The sequence below is a fragment of the Lycium barbarum genome, chromosome 3 (genome assembly GCF_019175385.1).
Source record: "Lycium barbarum isolate Lr01 chromosome 3, ASM1917538v2, whole genome shotgun sequence".
Lineage (NCBI taxonomy): Eukaryota > Viridiplantae > Streptophyta > Magnoliopsida > Solanales > Solanaceae > Lycium > Lycium barbarum.
In genome coordinates, this window is record NC_083339.1 from 1,938,393 (window position 1) to 1,955,816 (window position 17,424).

At 35.4% G+C, this 17,424-nt stretch overlaps 1 protein-coding gene across 4 annotated transcripts; it reads left to right on the forward strand.

Annotated features, from left to right (window-relative positions):
- The first annotated feature begins 1,062 nt into the window (after positions 1-1,062).
- On the forward strand, positions 1,063-15,628 carry LOC132629882 (double-strand break repair protein MRE11). 4 transcript variants are annotated; one of them, XR_009578447.1, is made up of 24 exons: positions 1,063-1,165; positions 1,249-1,288; positions 2,924-3,059; positions 4,021-4,178; positions 4,563-4,653; positions 5,775-5,894; positions 5,971-6,039; positions 6,123-6,214; positions 6,352-6,454; positions 6,555-6,662; positions 6,750-6,812; positions 6,926-6,997; positions 7,138-7,215; positions 7,320-7,382; positions 7,493-7,553; positions 8,693-8,775; positions 9,286-9,399; positions 9,527-9,604; positions 11,571-11,642; positions 11,770-12,032; positions 13,029-13,149; positions 13,889-14,095; positions 15,028-15,150; positions 15,286-15,628. XR_009578447.1 is itself a non-coding variant. In XM_060345288.1 (23 exons), the coding sequence occupies exons 2-23, from the start codon at positions 1,272-1,274 to the stop codon at positions 15,058-15,060; spliced, it is 2,202 nt and encodes a 733-aa protein (XP_060201271.1). In that variant the 5' UTR covers positions 1,063-1,165; positions 1,249-1,271; the 3' UTR covers positions 15,061-15,284. The 4 variants fall into 4 exon arrangements, 2 of the variants coding, with proteins under 2 accessions (XP_060201271.1, XP_060201272.1); XR_009578446.1 differs by lacking the exon at positions 15,286-15,628 and adding an exon at positions 15,228-15,284; XM_060345288.1 differs by lacking the exon at positions 15,286-15,628 and having other exon boundaries at positions 15,028-15,284.
- The last annotated feature ends 1,796 nt before the right edge of the window (positions 15,629-17,424 follow it).

A 17,424-nucleotide genomic window follows, 5' to 3' on the forward strand; every position in this document is an offset into this window, starting at 1 on the left:
CCCGAATGAAATTGGTCAGTGTGTGAATTTTATGCGCCATAATTGCGTCAAGCCACGTGGCATGACACGAAATATTTTTCTCGAAAACAAACCCCCCAAATTTGACAATATTTGCAATTTGTACACCTACATTATTTTTGATATTTCTATCACCTCTTCAATCTTCTATTTTTTGTTATAATTACATAAAAAAAAAACCTAAAAAATTAATTAGAACAAAATAAATAAAACTAAATTCATGTCATAAGCGAATTTCAAGGATCAGATTGGTTGACAGGATGAATTTTCTTTTTAAACTTTATAAGTTTTTTGATAAATTAGGTTTATTATCACCTAAAAGTTTTTAATTTGTTTTTTGTCTCTATGTTGTTCTTGTGTTATTGCTATCTCAAGGTTACGAGTTTCCAGCTAACTTTACCATAATACTTTAAATTTTGTTTTAATTTGCAAGTGGATTCACTATTATGGAATAATTTTCTATTGATATTACTTTCATTTTAAGGATATGATTTTTCAACTTGATTTACCATATAAACCAAAAAATTTATAAAGTTTTCAAAAAATAAATAAAAAATAGTAGCATTTTTCTAAAAACAAAAAGAAAAAAGAAAAAAAAACAATACAACATTTATCGTGTGTGATATTTAACATTTTTCTCAGGTGCAACTAATAGCCTGTTTGGCCAAGCTTATTTTTCTTCCAAAAGTATTTATTTTTTCAATAAATGCTTATTTTTTTAAAAATAAGGTGTTTTAGCCAAGCTTTTTGGAGAAAATAAGTGCTTTTGGGAAGTAGCAGAAGCAGTTTTTTCATAATCTAAAAAAATAGCTTTTGCCCAAAAGCATTTTTTTGAAAAATACTTTTGAAAAAAATACACTTAGAAGCACTTTTTAAAAAGCTTAGCCAAACACTAATTGCTACTTAAAAGTACTTTTTAAATTAATTGATCAAATACAAACTACTTTTAACAAAAAAATACTTTTTAAAGAAGTAATTTACTAATTACATTTTTAGTTGTAAATTGCTCACTAATTACGTTTTTAATTATAAATTGCATTTAGCTTTTGAAAAAACAATATATAAACTTGACCTTTCTGCTATTCTTCGACAAAGAGCAACTCTTTCTCAAACCTGAACTCTCTAATTCTTACTTAAATACATCAAAGTAAATTTGCTACTAATACATGTTTTACATTTCCTTTTACGTATAGCCAGGGTTTCTTCTATAATTTCCTTTTTTTACTGCAGGTTAACAGTTAATCTTCAAGCAAATGGACGATTCTTCAAGGTAAAAAAACAAAGCAAAATAAATGAAGGAAAAATTAACATAATGTGTGTTAACTGTTAAGTAGTTTGTAACCGTTTTTAGTATGTTCTGTTAATTGCAATGTATAAAATTAATCATTTTAAGTGATTTCTAGTATGTTCTGTTAATTGCAGTATACGAAATTAAGCATTTCTTAAAGTAATTTCGAGTTGAATATAAGAGTTAATCTTCGATCAAGTGGACGATTCTTCAAGGTAAAAAAAAAAAAAAGCAAAATTAAGTTTTAAATAGTTTATATCAATTTTTTTAGTATGTTCTGTTAATTGTAGTATGAAATTAAGCATATAGTATAAAGTGTGTTAAGTAAAATTTGGAAGGAAAAATAATATAAAGTATGTTAAGTAGGTTGTAGCAATTTTTAGTATGTTATGTTAATTGTAGTATATGAAATTAAGCATTTTTATAAGTGATTTTGAGTTGAATTGATCAATTTGTTTGGCTTTGAATTTGTAGTAACAATGTGAAAAAAATTGGAAGGAAAAATAATATAATGCGTGTTAAGTAGTTTATTGGAATTTTTAATATATTATGTTAATTGAAATCTATGAAATTAAGCATTTTGAATTGATCAGTTGTTTTACAAATGCCTGGTTTCTGATATATACTGAAACGTTAAGCATTTTTTAGTATATGCAATGTTAATTTACTGAAAAAATTGGAAGGAAAAATAATATAATGCGCGTTAAGTAGTTTGTAGCAATTTGTAGTATGTTCAGTTAATTGTAGTATATGAAATTATGCATTTTCTAGAAGTGATTTCGAGTTAAATTGATCAGTTTGTTTTACAAGCGTCTGGTTTCTCAGTTTATGATATTTTGGATTTTGTAGAAATTTACTTGAGTTTTTTAGGCTCCGTTTGGCCATAGATTTTGAAGTTGAAACTTGAAAATTTGAGTTTATGAGGTTCTGATTTTTGGAACTTAAAGCTGTGTTTGGACATGCATTTTACTTGGAAATTTTTTGAATTTGTGAGTGGAAGTGAAATTAGGAACTTGAAAATATTTTTTCTCAATCTGATCAAATTTTATGGCCAAACAGATATTTGTAGATAAATTTCAAAATCTGATCCAAAATCTATGGCCAAACGCTAGCTTAAGTATATTAATGTGAATGAAAAAATTGGAAGGAAAAATAATATAATGCATGTTAAGTAGTTTACAACATTTTTTAGTATGTTATGTTAATTGTAGTATATGAAATTAAGCATTTTCGAGTTGAATTGATCAATTGTTTTACTAGTGCCTGGTTTTCTGTGTTTATGATATTTTAGATTTTGTTTCCGTTTGAATTTATAGGAATTTACTTAAGTTTTTTAGTATATGCAGTGTGAATTTATGGACAAAAATGGAAGGAAAAATAATATAATGCGTGTTAAGTAGTTTATAGCAATTTTTAGTATGTTCTGTTAATTGCAATCTATGAAATTAAGCATTTTCTAAAAGTAATTTCGAGTTTAATTGATCAGTTTGTTTTAAAAATGCCTGATTTCTGAGTATATGATATTTTGGATTTTGTTTTCCTTTGAGTTTGTAGGAATTTACTTGAGTATTTTAGTATCTGAATTTTAATTTGCAACAAAATGGAAATTTTTTTCAGGGATGAGGCGAGTGACACCATTAGGATCCTGGTTGCTACAGATTGTCATTTGGGCTATATGGAGAAGGATGAAGTACGTAGGCATGATTCATTTCAGGCATTTGAAGAGATATGTTCAATCGCGGAGAAAAAGCAGGCAAACAGATTTCTCTTCGTCACTCGGTTTGACAATTTCGCTTGTATTTGTTGGTGGAATTAACATTCCACTCCCCAGTCATTTTTTTCTTTATTTGTGCAAATTATCTGTGGTCTGTTTACCATAAAGGAGTGAAAACTAATTATAAGATTTTGTTGGAATCTAGTAAATACTTGACCGTTTCTTCCCGTGAATTGCTGTTGCGGAGAAACACAAAAGCATGCAAGTCAGACCGATAGGGTAACTTTGAATGGCGAGTGTTTTCACCATTTTGTTTCTTCATCTTTCCCATGCTCTAGAAATGTAACGTATCGATCAAACTGATATAGGGAAATTTAGGATCACTAATGCTTTTCAATTCCATCCTTAACTGTATTGTTCCCCCTGTTATGTTCAAAGTATTTTGGTGGCCATGAGTGAACTGCACTTTGTGCTTTTTCGAGGGCAGGCGAGATCGTATTGGTTGTTTCTGATTGCAATGATAGGTGGCGGAGATAAGATGGTGGCACATTGTAATAAGTGATTGGGTGGTGGCTAAAATTGGCCGCGAGTAGTGACAGTTGTGGGCAACAAGCGACTGTGATCTGTCGCTGAGGATTGTTTTAAGTAGCAGTATGAGCCAAGCAATGGTGGTTGGAGGAAGTAGTATAAAATGACTTGTCCTTTTGAAAGACCTAAATACTATTGCATGTTCTGTTGTACTGTCTTTTCTAATAGGAGAATGTTTTCCTTAATTTTAGAATGTTTTCCTTAATTTTAGATAACTAAGGCATGAATTTAGGAAAATGGTTTTCTAAAAAATAGCCCGCGTCTTGCCAGTGGATTATGTTCTGTTGGACATAGATTAGTGTTAATGTCTACATTGAAATATAGTTAAGAAGATCTCTAAATGCAAATTTCATTTCAGTTATTCTGTATACATGTATTCGTATCACTTATATTGACTTTACTTTTGCTCTAGGTGGACTTTGTGCTTCTCGGTGGTGATCTATTTCACGAGAATAAGCCATCCAGGTCAACACTGGTGAAAGCCATTGAGATTCTTCGCCGTTATTGTCTCAATGATCGACCAGTGCAATTCCAAGTTGTTAGTGACCAGACAGTGAACTTTGCTAACCTGTAATAACCATTTATCTGAACTCTGCTAACTTGTAATCTCTATTCTTCCTCTAATTGTCATGCTTTGCCTCTTTTTGTTCATTTTCGTTTCCTTTTGATAAGTATGAAAAGTCCTTATATGCTTTCTTCTTCTTCATCCTCCTTTTCTACGTTCTACCAGAGGATTCTGCTGCAAAGTTAGTTTATCTGAAATTCTTCTCGTCTTCTTCTTTAACCTCTGCTTCTCCTTTTCTATGTTCTATCAGAGGATTTTCCTGCAAAGTTCATCTGAAAATGTGATTTACATTTAATGTTTCCCTTTAAGTTCCTTCACATTTACTTCTTTGTTAGCATAAGTAAATTTCTCTTCTTCTTCATTTTTAATCTTTTGTGGGTCTTATTCAGATTTGGTCATGTAAATTATGAAGATCCTCACTTTAATGTGGGGTTGCCTGTTTTCAGCATTCATGGCAATCATGACGATCCAGCTGGTGTGGTATGGACTCTGTGAATGTTTCTTTACTTTTTTTATTCATTGACCAGCAGGACTATTTGTGATCATACCTTTGCCTGTTGGTGTGCAATGTGGTTGTTTTAAAAATTAATTATGAGATAGCCAAATCAACCTTGCTCGAAAGATGGCTTGTAGCTATTCATCCTCCTTTGCAGGGGAAACCATGTATTGCTGAAAAGCGAGATGCTAATTTTGTGCAAAAACGAATAAGAATGTACACAAAACAACTAGAGACAATAACTACAGAAATGGATTTTGTTTATTTTTGTCTAAGAATCCTATCTTTTCATGTATTTAAGATGGACAACATCTATGGGCCTCAGTTACTCCTGTTGCAGGAAATGAATTTGTTGAAATGTTACAATGGAAATAACTCGGGTTCTTGAAAGTTACTAACAAGTAGCTTACATGTAAAAGAGATTCATCATTTTGAGTTGCGAACCTTATTCTTTTCTGTCTCTAATTTTCATATGGGTGCTTTAGACTTCACATTTTTTCTCTTATTAGAAATTGGGTTCTGACCCTTAGGAGGTGGTTTGGATCCTTGCAATAACACACCTCTCGTATTGATTCTACAACAACAACTACGCTTCAGTCCCAAACAAGTTGGAGATTATATGAATCCTCACTGACCATGTTTCTCCATTTTTCTAATTCTTAATTGAATGTCATTATGAACATTGTTAAGGCTTAAAAGAAAAACTTTAATTGGATACGGAGAAGTGAAAATAGGTGCATGGAAAAGCGTCAAAGTGGGCATGACTTTGTACTATGTAGAATATTTACTGACGATCCTTGTTTAGGAAATTCAACATTGTTTTGGGATGGAGTAAAAAAGGGAGGATGGATATCTGATTTTGCAGGGAAGATTTACTATTGATTATTTGGAGATTGTACTTGTCTGCATCTTTGTGGTAATGAACTAAAACAACTCTTATTGTGCTGTTTCAAGATAAAGCTAATGCGGAGGTGGACACCAACGTTACTGATTGGACTAGCATTTTAAAATTATTCTTATGGATCAATTGGCCAAAAAACTTTATAAAAAAAATTGAGTTACTATCTTCTTTCGTACGTGCTGATCTGGTCCACTTATGTTACAGGACAACCTATCTGCCGTTGATATCCTTTCCGCATGCAATCTTGTTAACTATTTTGGTAAAATGGATCTTGGTGGTTCTGGTGTTGGGGAGATTGCTCTCTACCCTATTCTTATGAGGAAGGTCCGCTTGTGCATATATTCAATAAGAGGTTGCTGAGTTTGAAGCATGATTTTAGTTCTAACTACATGCTTTGCAGGGTTTAACAACAATAGCTCTTTATGGTCTTGGGAATATCAGAGATGAACGGTTGAATAGAATGTTTCAAGTATTGTTTCTAGTTCCTTTTCAGATCTGTCTGGCCTCTTTAATAAGAATAGATTCTAATTGTGTTTCTTTTGTTACTTGAAGACACCACATGCCGTTCAATGGATGCGACCTGAGGCTCAGGAAGGGTGTCAAGTGTCAGACTGGTTCAACATTTTGGTACTTCACCAAAACAGGTTAGTTAAGATACTGATGATAATAATTGAAAATCTCTTTTCTTTACCTGCTGAAGATCTGTGCCAAGTTTTAGTAGAACGATTGACAATTTTGTTTGAGCAATAATGTTCTTCTGTTTTCTCGCCACATTTTCCAGAGTAAAGGCAAATCCAAAAAATGCAATAAATGAGCATTTCCTGCCTCGGTTTCTGGATTTTATTGTATGGGGTCACGAACATGAATGTTTGGTGGATCCTCAGGTGCTAGTAATTCTGAAGCTTCTCAATTTCTGTACTCGCTCTTTATATTACTTCCGCTTCCTGTGAAGTATGGTCCAATTGAAGCTTATCTTTTTTACAGGAGGTTCCAGGTATGGGTTTTCACATTACTCAGCCAGGTTCTTCTGTTGCGACATCACTTATTGAGGGTGAATCAAAGCAAAAACATGTACTCCTATTAGAAATTAAGGTTGTACTTCATGAGTTCCATCTTTAACTCTTTTTTTCTGTGTTGGCCATGCTTTTATATTTGAGTAATAGTTTCTACTTTACCTAGGGAAATCAATATCGTCCAACAAAGATACCTCTGAACTCAGTGCGTCCTTTTGAATATACTGAGGTAGCTTCTTTTATCCACCAGATCCTCTATACTGAGGTAGCTTCATTTTGTAACTACATCCCTACACAAAGGATTTATTTCAAATTCCTTTTTTGTTATGATGCATGGTACAGGTTGTGCTGAAGGATGAACCTGATATTGATCCTAACGATCAGAGTTCGATTCTTGAACATTTGGATAAAGTAGTATGTATATTCCTCCTTCAATCCGTTGTCTTTGTCCAGGATATTATATGAAAAACCTTTTGTACGCTTGTTATCTTCTGTTCTTTTTATTGAGAAGTTTATGACCATGATTGCATTTTAACCACTTCTGATTGCGATAGGTCAGAAAGCTGATAGAAAGATCTAGTCAAAAGGCTAATAATGGATCTGCTGTAAAGCTACCCTTAGTTCGAGTAAAGGTGGGTTTCTCATGTGACGTGTTTCACTTTTTATTTGTTGCCCCTCTCCCTTCTTTTATTTTAGTGCCAAATTCATGTTCCTTTTTGGATGACTAATCTGACAGGTAGACTACTCTGGGTTTATGACTATAAATCCTCAAAGGTTTGGACAAAAATATGTGGGAAAGGTACTTCTTATACTTATTCCTAGATCAGGGTTCTAATCGCTTTTTGCGAATCCTGTCTTTTCTCTAGAGAGATGCATTCAAGACTGTTCATGACATTTTCAAATTTATAGGTTGCCAATCCACAGGATATTCTCATATTCTCAAAATCTTCAAAAAGGGTTGGCAAGGAAGGTAATTTACTGTTTTCTTGGGAGTGACGAATCTATTTACATTTTCTCCCCATGCAAGTTTGGGTCAGTAGTCTCGCCCTTTCCATGGCTTTTCATTGATGACTGTATTTTGTGTTTCACAATTTAATGGTTTAGTTCTGCCTAAGTGACCGTATGATCATTTTTACGGCGCAATCTAAATATTGCTCATAACTTGACCAAATTTAATTCATTCATGTCATGGAGACTCTGCACATCTGGGCTTTGATGCCCTATCAACATTAGCTCTACTGAAACGAATCTTCAGTTATCCATCTTAGACTGTCATAAGATAATCTCCAATTTGTCATGAAGGAAACTTATACCATCTATATACTGTTGAATCATATAATGTCACACTGGGTATGTAAGGGAATTTAATGGGGTGTAAAAGGTCTTGGACTACTCCATCCATTGCATTAAGGTTTCGGGTTGGATGTTGAAATTCTTCACAAAACCGTTATAAGCTTCTAAATTCAACTTCTTTTTCCCTAGATTTTTAGAGAACAAACAGTATCTTGCGGCTCGAAAGTCCCCCCTTGCTTGATATTAAATAATAGACATTTTCAACTTTTCGTATCAGTGGTTATTCCATGTTGAACAGGACCATTTACACTTCCAATTTTGTATCAGTGCTTATTCCGAGTTGAAATGGAACATTCATTTTATCCAGAGGAAATTTTACAATTCATCTTAGGAGATTGGTATAGATTATCTTATAGTTGCTCAAGATATTTTTACCATTTTGGGCTTTCTAAATTTAACTAGTAAAGTTGCTGCCATGTGACCAGGAGGTCACGGGTTCGAGCCGTGGAAACAGCCTCTTGCAGAAATGCAAGGTAAGGCTGCGTACAATAGACCCTTGTGATCCGGCCCTTCTCCGGACCCCGCGCATAGCGGGAGCTTAGTGCACCGGGCTGCCCTTCTGGGCTTTCTAAATTATTTGACCATCTGTAATGCAGATGCGGTACTTGTAATGCTAAAAGATAATTCATCTATCATTTTGGATACCCTGATTCTTCTTGTCCAAGCTTCTACATTTGATTCTTTTTTGTTTAATGATATCGTGATCTACCGTAGTTTTCATTACCACCTTTATGAACATTTCTTTATTTCTTGTAGCTAAATTTGACGATTCTGAGCGGCTTCGCCCTGAAGAATTGAATCAGCAAAACATTGAAGCTTTAGTTGCTGAGAGCAATTTGGTGGGTATCAAGTCGAAGTTTGAAAACTTCTCATTCGGATGTCCCTAATCACCTTTTTAATAGTTCAGCATTTGGGTTTTTCATTGTCTTATATCCAAAACAGAAGCATATAATGCTTTTATATTTTGAGTTCACAAGAGTTTTCTTTGGAAACCAGTTTCCTTAAAGTAAAAGAGAATGTTCTCTTGGCAGCACGGCGAAGTTTCCAATTGGGCATTTTTATCAATTATCATGAAATTTTCTCTCTTTGTCCACCCCACCCCCTGTTCACCCAGTTCTAGTCTATTAAATGTGGTTTTCCTTGTTTACCACATAATATATCCAATTAGCAGTTAAAGAAAAGCATGTATGTAACAGTAAAACAATTCAACTCTCGCAATCAGTGTATAAACAGAAGATTTGATAAGAACAAGCACAAGTGCACAGCATTTTGATGCTGAGAACAGCACATCAAAGTCCTCATTTGTTATCAATATTGTGGAGCTATCTAATAATGACTTTTTGCTACAGAAAATGGAGGTACTTCCAGTCAGCGATCTGGATGTTGCGCTGCACAATTTTGTAAACAAGGATGACAAAATGGCTTTTCATTCTTGTATAAAATACAACCTTGAGGAAACTCGAGTGAGTATTTCAATTTGTTATGTGGTAGTCGCTATAATCAGGGATGTTGCTACGTTCCATTTTCTTCTACTCCTACAGATTTGTTACTTTAATTGTGCGTTACTAAGTCTGAAGGATTTCTTAACAGAACAAAATAGCTCGTGATTCAGATGACGTGAAGTTTGAAGAAGATGATATAATTTTAAAAGTTGGAGAGTGCTTAGAGGTAAGAATCTTATCTCTTTTACCTTGAGATAATATGTGCTGCTTTTGTAGTGGCGGGGACAAATACTTCTTCTTTTAACGGTGGTGTACAGGCCAACTTGCATGCACCTCGACTACTCCACCTGATACCTTCCACCAGTACAAATATGGGTAACTCTACCCACAAGGTTGAGGCAGATAAGAAGAAATCACCTAGTCTTTTTTGTCATTGTTGGGATGTGAACCCTGGTCTCCAAGGATTGTACCCACTTCACTGAGCACTAGGCACACCCTTGGTTGCATGGTGGGAACTGATACTTGGGACTCTATTAAGTCGTCTACATATCAAGATTCCCTTAAAGAAGAGCCTGTACCTTCTCAATTTTCTTCCCTTTATTCTTGGTTCACAGTTTCAATTGGGGAAAGATAGGTTGGGCACCCATTCAGTATCTTAGAATATAATGAAGGGGTGGGGTGCTTTTATCGATAACATTACTTTTAAGGTTGGGGATGGGAGTAGAGTTAGATTTTTGGGGGCATAAGTGGTGTGGAGGTTTAGTGCTAAAAGATGAATTCTCGATGTTGTATAGAGTCTCTTGTCAAAGGGAGATGACCGTTCAACAAGTTAGGGGAGCACAAGGGGATGGGACTTTTTGGGATTTGAGGTTCAAGAGGGATTTCCAGGATTGGGAGGTGAATAAGTTTCAGAGATTGCTAGACGTACTTCATAAGCGATGCGGGCCAGTTGATAGACCCCATGCTATGTGCTGGGAGGTGGGGAGCAACAAATTGTTTTCTGTCAAGTCTTTCTACGAAAAGTTGTTGGTTAGGATGGAAGACAGTTTTCCTTTTGATTCGGTGTGGATTCCTAGGGTGCTGAGGAAGGTGTGCTTCTTCACTTGGTTATCTGCTAGTGGGGTGATGATTTTAACGGCAGAGAATCTTAGGAAACGGAAGGTTGTCTGCATCAGTTGGTGTTTTCTTTGTAAGGAGCTAAGTTGCTTGGACTCTCTAAAAATGTTGCCGCACTTGTGTCGGATCCTCCAAAAATACACTACTTTTGGAGGATCCAATACGCATCCGTCTATATTTCTGAAGAGTCCGAGTAACATAGGTAAGGAGACAGGTGAGGACGTAAATCACATTTTGTTGCATTGCAATCTAGCAACAAGGCTATGGTGGGATATCTTTAGATGGTTCGGCGTTTCATGGGTGATGTCGAGATCCGTGAAGGAGTTGATGTTCAGTTGGAAGACTGGAGCTTGGAGAAGAAGCCAAAAGGCTTGGAATGTTACCCTTTTTGCCTTAATGTGGGTCATTTGGGGAGAGAGAAATAGGAGAGCTTTTGAAGGGGTGGGGATGAGCTTTTCTCAATAGAGGAGTAGCCTTCGTTTCCCTATTTTCTTTTGATGCACCCATGTAGTTCCTAGTTGTATAGAGGATTGGGTATCTTTTGGAGAGAACCATATTTTGTAGGTTTCTCCCTTTTTGGGTATATATCTTGTATATGGCCATCTCGGCCTTGTTATTATTAATGAAATACTTTACTTGATCGGAAAAAAAAAAGGGAGACATTGCAATCTAGGTTAACACAGTTAAAGATGGCCTTCAAGTCTGGCCCTTAAGATCCATTCATGATTGTTCACTACACAGTTCATAATGACATGAACAATTTGCATGTGCTTGGTCACGTCCAGTCAACTTAAATAGTACATGTATTGCTTGTTAAAAATTAGCCAAAGATGGAATTCGTCAGTCTTGGGATGATGAATAGAGCTGTACTGCTTTTTGCTTGGAATAGACGGGTGGAAAAGTTCTTCCAAACATTCTATGATTGCGATTCACTATTTTGCATAATTTTACATATTGACATCTATTTTTCTTGATTGTACTGATCATTGTGAGCTTCTTTTGGGCTTGTGAGTTGCACAATATCATTACCGGTATGTAATGGTCTGAAGCATTATATTATTATATGGCTTTTGTAGGAACGTGTCAAACAAAGAGCTGCACGAAATAAAGATGATCAACCTTTCTCCTTTAGTGGACAGTCTTTGGAGGTATTCCTTGTATTTTTTAGCTGAGGATGATCTTATAGAGTCGGTGTCCATTTTTTTTTTGTCCAATAGACGTATAATCCAAAGGCATCTGATCCATAATGTTTAAGGATATTGTACTGGTTCTCAGGATATTAGAGGCAAAAGTACTGGAGTAGGATCAGCAGTTTCATTTAGTGATGATGAGGATGCCACTATGCCCTCCGCCTCAAAGTCTACTGCCGGAAAAGGAAGGAAAGAGTCATCTCAATCTTTTAGATCCTCTCGTGATACTTCTGAAGTTGGCAAGACCTCTTCAAGGGGAAGGGGTAGAGGTAGAGGCAGAGGAAGGGCTTCCAATAGCTTGAAGCAGACAACCCTTGATGCATCTCTGGGATTCCGTCAGTCACAGAGGTTTGTCCTGGGTTCCTAGTAGTGATGCTCCAGTTTAACGTACTGCATCCAGTCTTCTTTACAAATATTCCACATGCAGAGGTTTTTTCTTTGTTGTGCTTGTCTCTTGCTGTCTTTGGCATCAAAAGGGTTCCTATGTGGCTAGTTGCTGTTGTAAGCATCAAGCATTGATAGAAGTTTCATTATATTTCTGATCTAAAAACTACATGTACCTTACTAAGAATTAGAAAGCAGGATCGAATCTGAATACACTCGCCTTGGGCAAATAGGGGTGCCATTGGTCACACAAAAGCTGCCTAATAGTACGACAAAAGAATACCCATCATAAAGATGCTTCACGCTCTTTGAGTTGCAGAAGCAGATAAAATTCTTTGCTGCTTTTATTAAATAAGCGAATCAATAATAATATTTTTGCTTTGATCAGTGCAAATAAGCAGTTACGGTTACTTCTTACGAAAGTTTTGATAGTTTAGCATTTTCATGTTTTATTGTTTTTTTTTTTTTCATTCATTTTTTTTAATTCCTATATAAACTTAAACTTTCATCAATAATTTACGATATATGGATAACAATTCTGCTTTTTTCGATTTTGCTTCTTTAGAAACTTGTAATTACTTAGAAGTTTGATCTATTTTCATTTCTTACTCTATAACTTAATTGTTGTGGAGTTTTAACACTTCCTAAAAGTAGGAATTATTTACTGAATATGAAATCACATCAAGAGCAGTCAAATAGCTGTCATCTCTTTTTGAAAGACTGATTAAGTTGTCATCTTTTAAATGTTTGCATAAAACAAAGGATCTTCATATGAAAGAAAAGAAGCACCGTCTTCAACATTTTGTAGGGTCAATGTTTACAAATAAAATTTTACACAGTCAAAATAGCTGATAGCAGTTTGCATCTGCTTTAGAATTTGCTACAATTCTAGGTAATGTTAGCATTTTTTGCAATTACTCCATGTCATACAAGTCCTTTACATAAAGTTTGCTGCTGCAGGTCTGCATCAATTGCTGCATCTGCGTCAGTGCGAAGTATTGCCGAAGATGATGAGAATGTGGAATCTCCTTCAAGTGATGAAGATGCCAAGCAGGACACTAATGCTATTGACGAAAGCTCAGTATGTCCTATCTTCCTTATTGAATACATTTCTTGCCCCAATCACTTCTCTTCCTGGTCTAGAAAGCTGTGTTAGGGAAGATTCAAAAAAAAAAAAAAAAAAAAGAATATTGGAAACAAGTAAAGGGACTTAACTTGCACACGGTTTAATTGCGGTCCTATATGAGCATTACATTGCATTTTATACCATCAACGCCAGCATTACTCACACTGTTGAAAAATAGAAAGCAAAAGATTGGAAGTGTTAGAAATGGCAACGAAAAACCTTAGCACAAGTTGATAACTGCAAAGTTCTGGCTCTCCTCTCGTTGCCTGAGAATTGAAGTTAGAAATTAATAACATGAATAAAAGAACTTATATTCGAGAAAGAAGGAAGACAACAGATGCCTATTCTATCTATTGATGATCCGTGGAGACTCCGACTCACTCTTCAGTCCACATTTGCCCACTTAACCGCTGTGCTTCTCAGCTGCCAGTTATGTGGTGATTACATTTGCATTTAGAGTAAGGAGGAGTTCCAGTTGCTTTGAACTACTGAACAACCAGTGCCGTTATAATAAAGATAACCACTTTAGTTTGAATCTGTTTTCCCCTGTGATTTTTTGTTGGATAGTGTGCATCAAAATTGCAAATACTGGTTGGTGAAAAGTATTTCTTGGATTTATCATAATTTTTTTGTCTCACATCCTTTTGCTGTATGCTACATAATTGCGCCTTTATATGCTGTCTCCCATTGCTAGGATGATGATAAGACAGTCCAGGGGAAAGGACGCAAAAGGGCTGCTCCAAGGGGAAGGGGCAGAGCTTCAGCAACAGCGGCTAAAAGGGGAAAAAGATCAGATAGCTCCTCATCTTCACTTCAAAGGATGCTCATGGATGCAGATGAAGATGATGATGATGATGATGACATGGCAAAGAAAGAAACTAGACCTCGACCTCGACCTCGGGTAAGTGATGTATCAGAAAGTATATATGGATTGAATTTAGCTGTTTTAAAAGGCAATGCTTATACTGTTTTGACAAATAAAACTTTGTAAAATATTCTTCTCCATGGAAAATGTTATCCCGTTTAAGTTGAATTTTGCTGTTTGCTTCTTCTTGAGTGTGCTTATAGTTATGTCTTTATAATTATGCTTCTGTAGTCTAATATAGGGGCTTGAGTTTATCTCATCATTAGGCATGATTACCTGAATACATTCAGTTACTTCAAATGAAGTTTCTAATCAGATTCCAGTGGCTCATTTTTGAAGAAATAAAATCTAAATTGTGTTATAGGGAGAATTGATGAGAGATCAAAGATTTCATAAACTTGTGCAGTTTTCCTCCTTTTGAGGTACAGGAGGCTGGAACTTAAACTTTTTTTTGCGCGGATTGCCCTTCATTTGGGGTGGTCTTTAATTTTTGCCCTTCAAATTGGTGGTCTTTAAGTGTTGCCCCTCGCCTAACACCCTGAGGTTGTGGGTTCGAACCTCAGCTCAGTAAAAAAAATCGAAAGGCAGAATTTTCGCGAGGCAGAGGTTGCAAAATTCTGCCTATTTGGGCCTTAAGGCAGAATTTGCATGGGCACAGGCAGAATTTAAAGACCACCATTTTGAGGGGTAAAAATTACAGACCACCTCCAGCGAAGGGCAATCCTGCAAATTGCCCGAACTTAAATATCAGATGTCGGGCCCATTTAGTTATTGATAAATATTCAAGAAATTCTGATGTTGACAAAAGGTGCAAATTAATTAGGGAAATTGCACATGACAAGTGATAAGTAACACGCTTAAGCGTCTCTTCTTCACTGAGCATTCAAAAAGTTGTGCATTTTACCTCACCTTACAAAGCAAAGTTTTCTAATTTGAAACATGGTGTGCATGACTAATGTTCTTTGCAGGTAACTAGGAATTACGGTTCTTTAAGGAGATGACCGTAGCTGGAACTTCTGATACCATTTGTTCCATTCAGGGATGTTGATTATGATGACTGAATTTGCGTAGCGAGTTGTAAATATACACTAGTAAGTCGCATAGTATTTTCGGTTTTAATTCCAGCGGCTTTGTATTACTTTGAGGAGTAGGTCTTGTTTCTTTACAGTTTACAGGTACAGTTGGCTTCCAAATCTAATCCAATTTTGAACATGCATTTGCTCTAGTGAACTAAGCGACATGGTTATGTTTCTTCCAATGCGGTATATTCTTCAGTCAGATTGCGGAATTACCTTTTCCTTTATCCAGTGTAGTGCTGCAGAATGAGCCCATATTTTGTCAACCTGCCCAATCCGCTCATATTTTTATGGGTCGTATGGGTGATATTATAAATGGGTAAAATTTGAGCCTCAACCCATATTCAAACCGTAGGAATATAGGTATTCACAGGTAAAATGTGGGTAACATACTGGTTAGTCTAAATTGTTGGTAAGTTTACTTAAACTGGTTTTGCAAGTCTCACAGCCACCAGAGGCATTTTGGTTGATTTATTTAAATTAACAGTTGCAATGCATAGCTTTAGCTCTATGTAAGACTGACTTGGTCATATATATGGAGTATTATTCTATCATTAGAACGGATTCAAAGTACGGTAATACAGATTGAGAGATAAGTATTTTAGAGATTGCAAATTGAGAGAAATATTGAGACTTTGAGAGGAGGCAGAGAGAATAGTGAAAGTTGTGTGAAATAAAATGGAAATATGATAATGGATAAAAACTTATAAATCGAATTTTGTGAAATAAAATAAAAATATGATAACGGATAAATATTTATACGTCTGATTTTGGGAACACTATGTAAGCAGTAATAATAATGGATAAATTTATAAGTCTAGCCATTTCGGAGTCTATCAGGCATGCACGGTGGAAGTTACAAAAGTTTACCTCAAACAGTCTGGCTTGCCAACGTCAATTTTTCCCCTTAAATGAAGTTGTGCAAATAGGGTTATTTGCACTTTTGGCCCTATTTTTGTGTTTGTTGGTCTTTAATTTTTGCCGGTCAACGCAAATAACTTTTTCGTGTGACATAAATTTATATTTTTGCATCATAATATTCAATAAGTTATGCATCGCGCCAAAAAGGACTTATGCCCGATAGACATAAATCCATTTTCAAAAGCAAAAGTTAAAGACCAACCAGCCCATTTGAAGGGCAAAAGTGAAAGACCAGCACATTTGAAGGGAGAACCGTGCAATTTCTTCAAGGATAACGGGTCAAATAGTATCCTGATTTGGGTTAACCATCTATTTAGCTGCAGATCCGACTTGAATTTGCAGTGTTTATAAACAAAGCAATTAACTAGCCTTTCCCTAAAACCCAACGTTCCTTTCGCCTCGATGAGAAGGTGACTCTATATGAAAGCCCCCAAAAGAAAAGAGAAAGTTGAAATTGCACGAATTGTCCTTCAAATTGACTGGTCTTTAATTTTTACCGATTTTAATTTGTGCGATTTAGCAATCAAGCTTAGGTCTAGTGGGACATAAGTTCTTTAAGGGTAAAAGTCATGCGGAACATAACTTGACGGATATTATGATACAAAAATATAAACTTACATCCTGTGAAAAAATTATCTGTTATAAGGAGTCGGTTAGTATGCAGGATAAGGTGAATATCCTAAGACTAAGTTTGGGATAAATTTTATACCTGAATAAGGTGGATATCCCAAGAATAAGTTTGGGATAAATTTTATACCTTGTTTCGTTGAAGGGTATAAATTTACTTCAACCAAATAAGGTATAAAATTTAGGGGAAAGAACGTCGTTGCCCCTTGAAAACAACATAATTACCCGTCCATAACCCTCTTACTTTCATGCCCCTAAAACTATTTACCCGAAATGCCCCAAAATTATGATATCAACGTGGTATATAAATATACTGAGATGGTATCATATCCATTTATTCAAAAGACGCACTTTTCTCAAAAAACCGTCTATGAGACCATCGTGGAGGACTGCTTCAGTCCATCAGTGAGACACTCCTCATTCCTCCATGACACCATCGTGAAACAAAAATATACTAAGATGACATCATGGAGGACTATTTCAGTCGGTCGAGTAAGAAACAAAATTAGTTTAAGAGGAGCCATGGACGGGTAAATATTTCACATTTTAGGGATGTTTTGTGTTGTTTTCCCTAAAATTTATCCCAATCTTAGTCTTGGATATCTCATCTAATCTAATCAAGCTTAGTATTATTTTATTCTACCTCCCAGGTAAGATATATTAATCCAGAAATTATAATCCTGTAATAATTTAATCCGCGTAACAAATAATCCGTAAGGGTCAAAAGTGAAAAGACCAGCC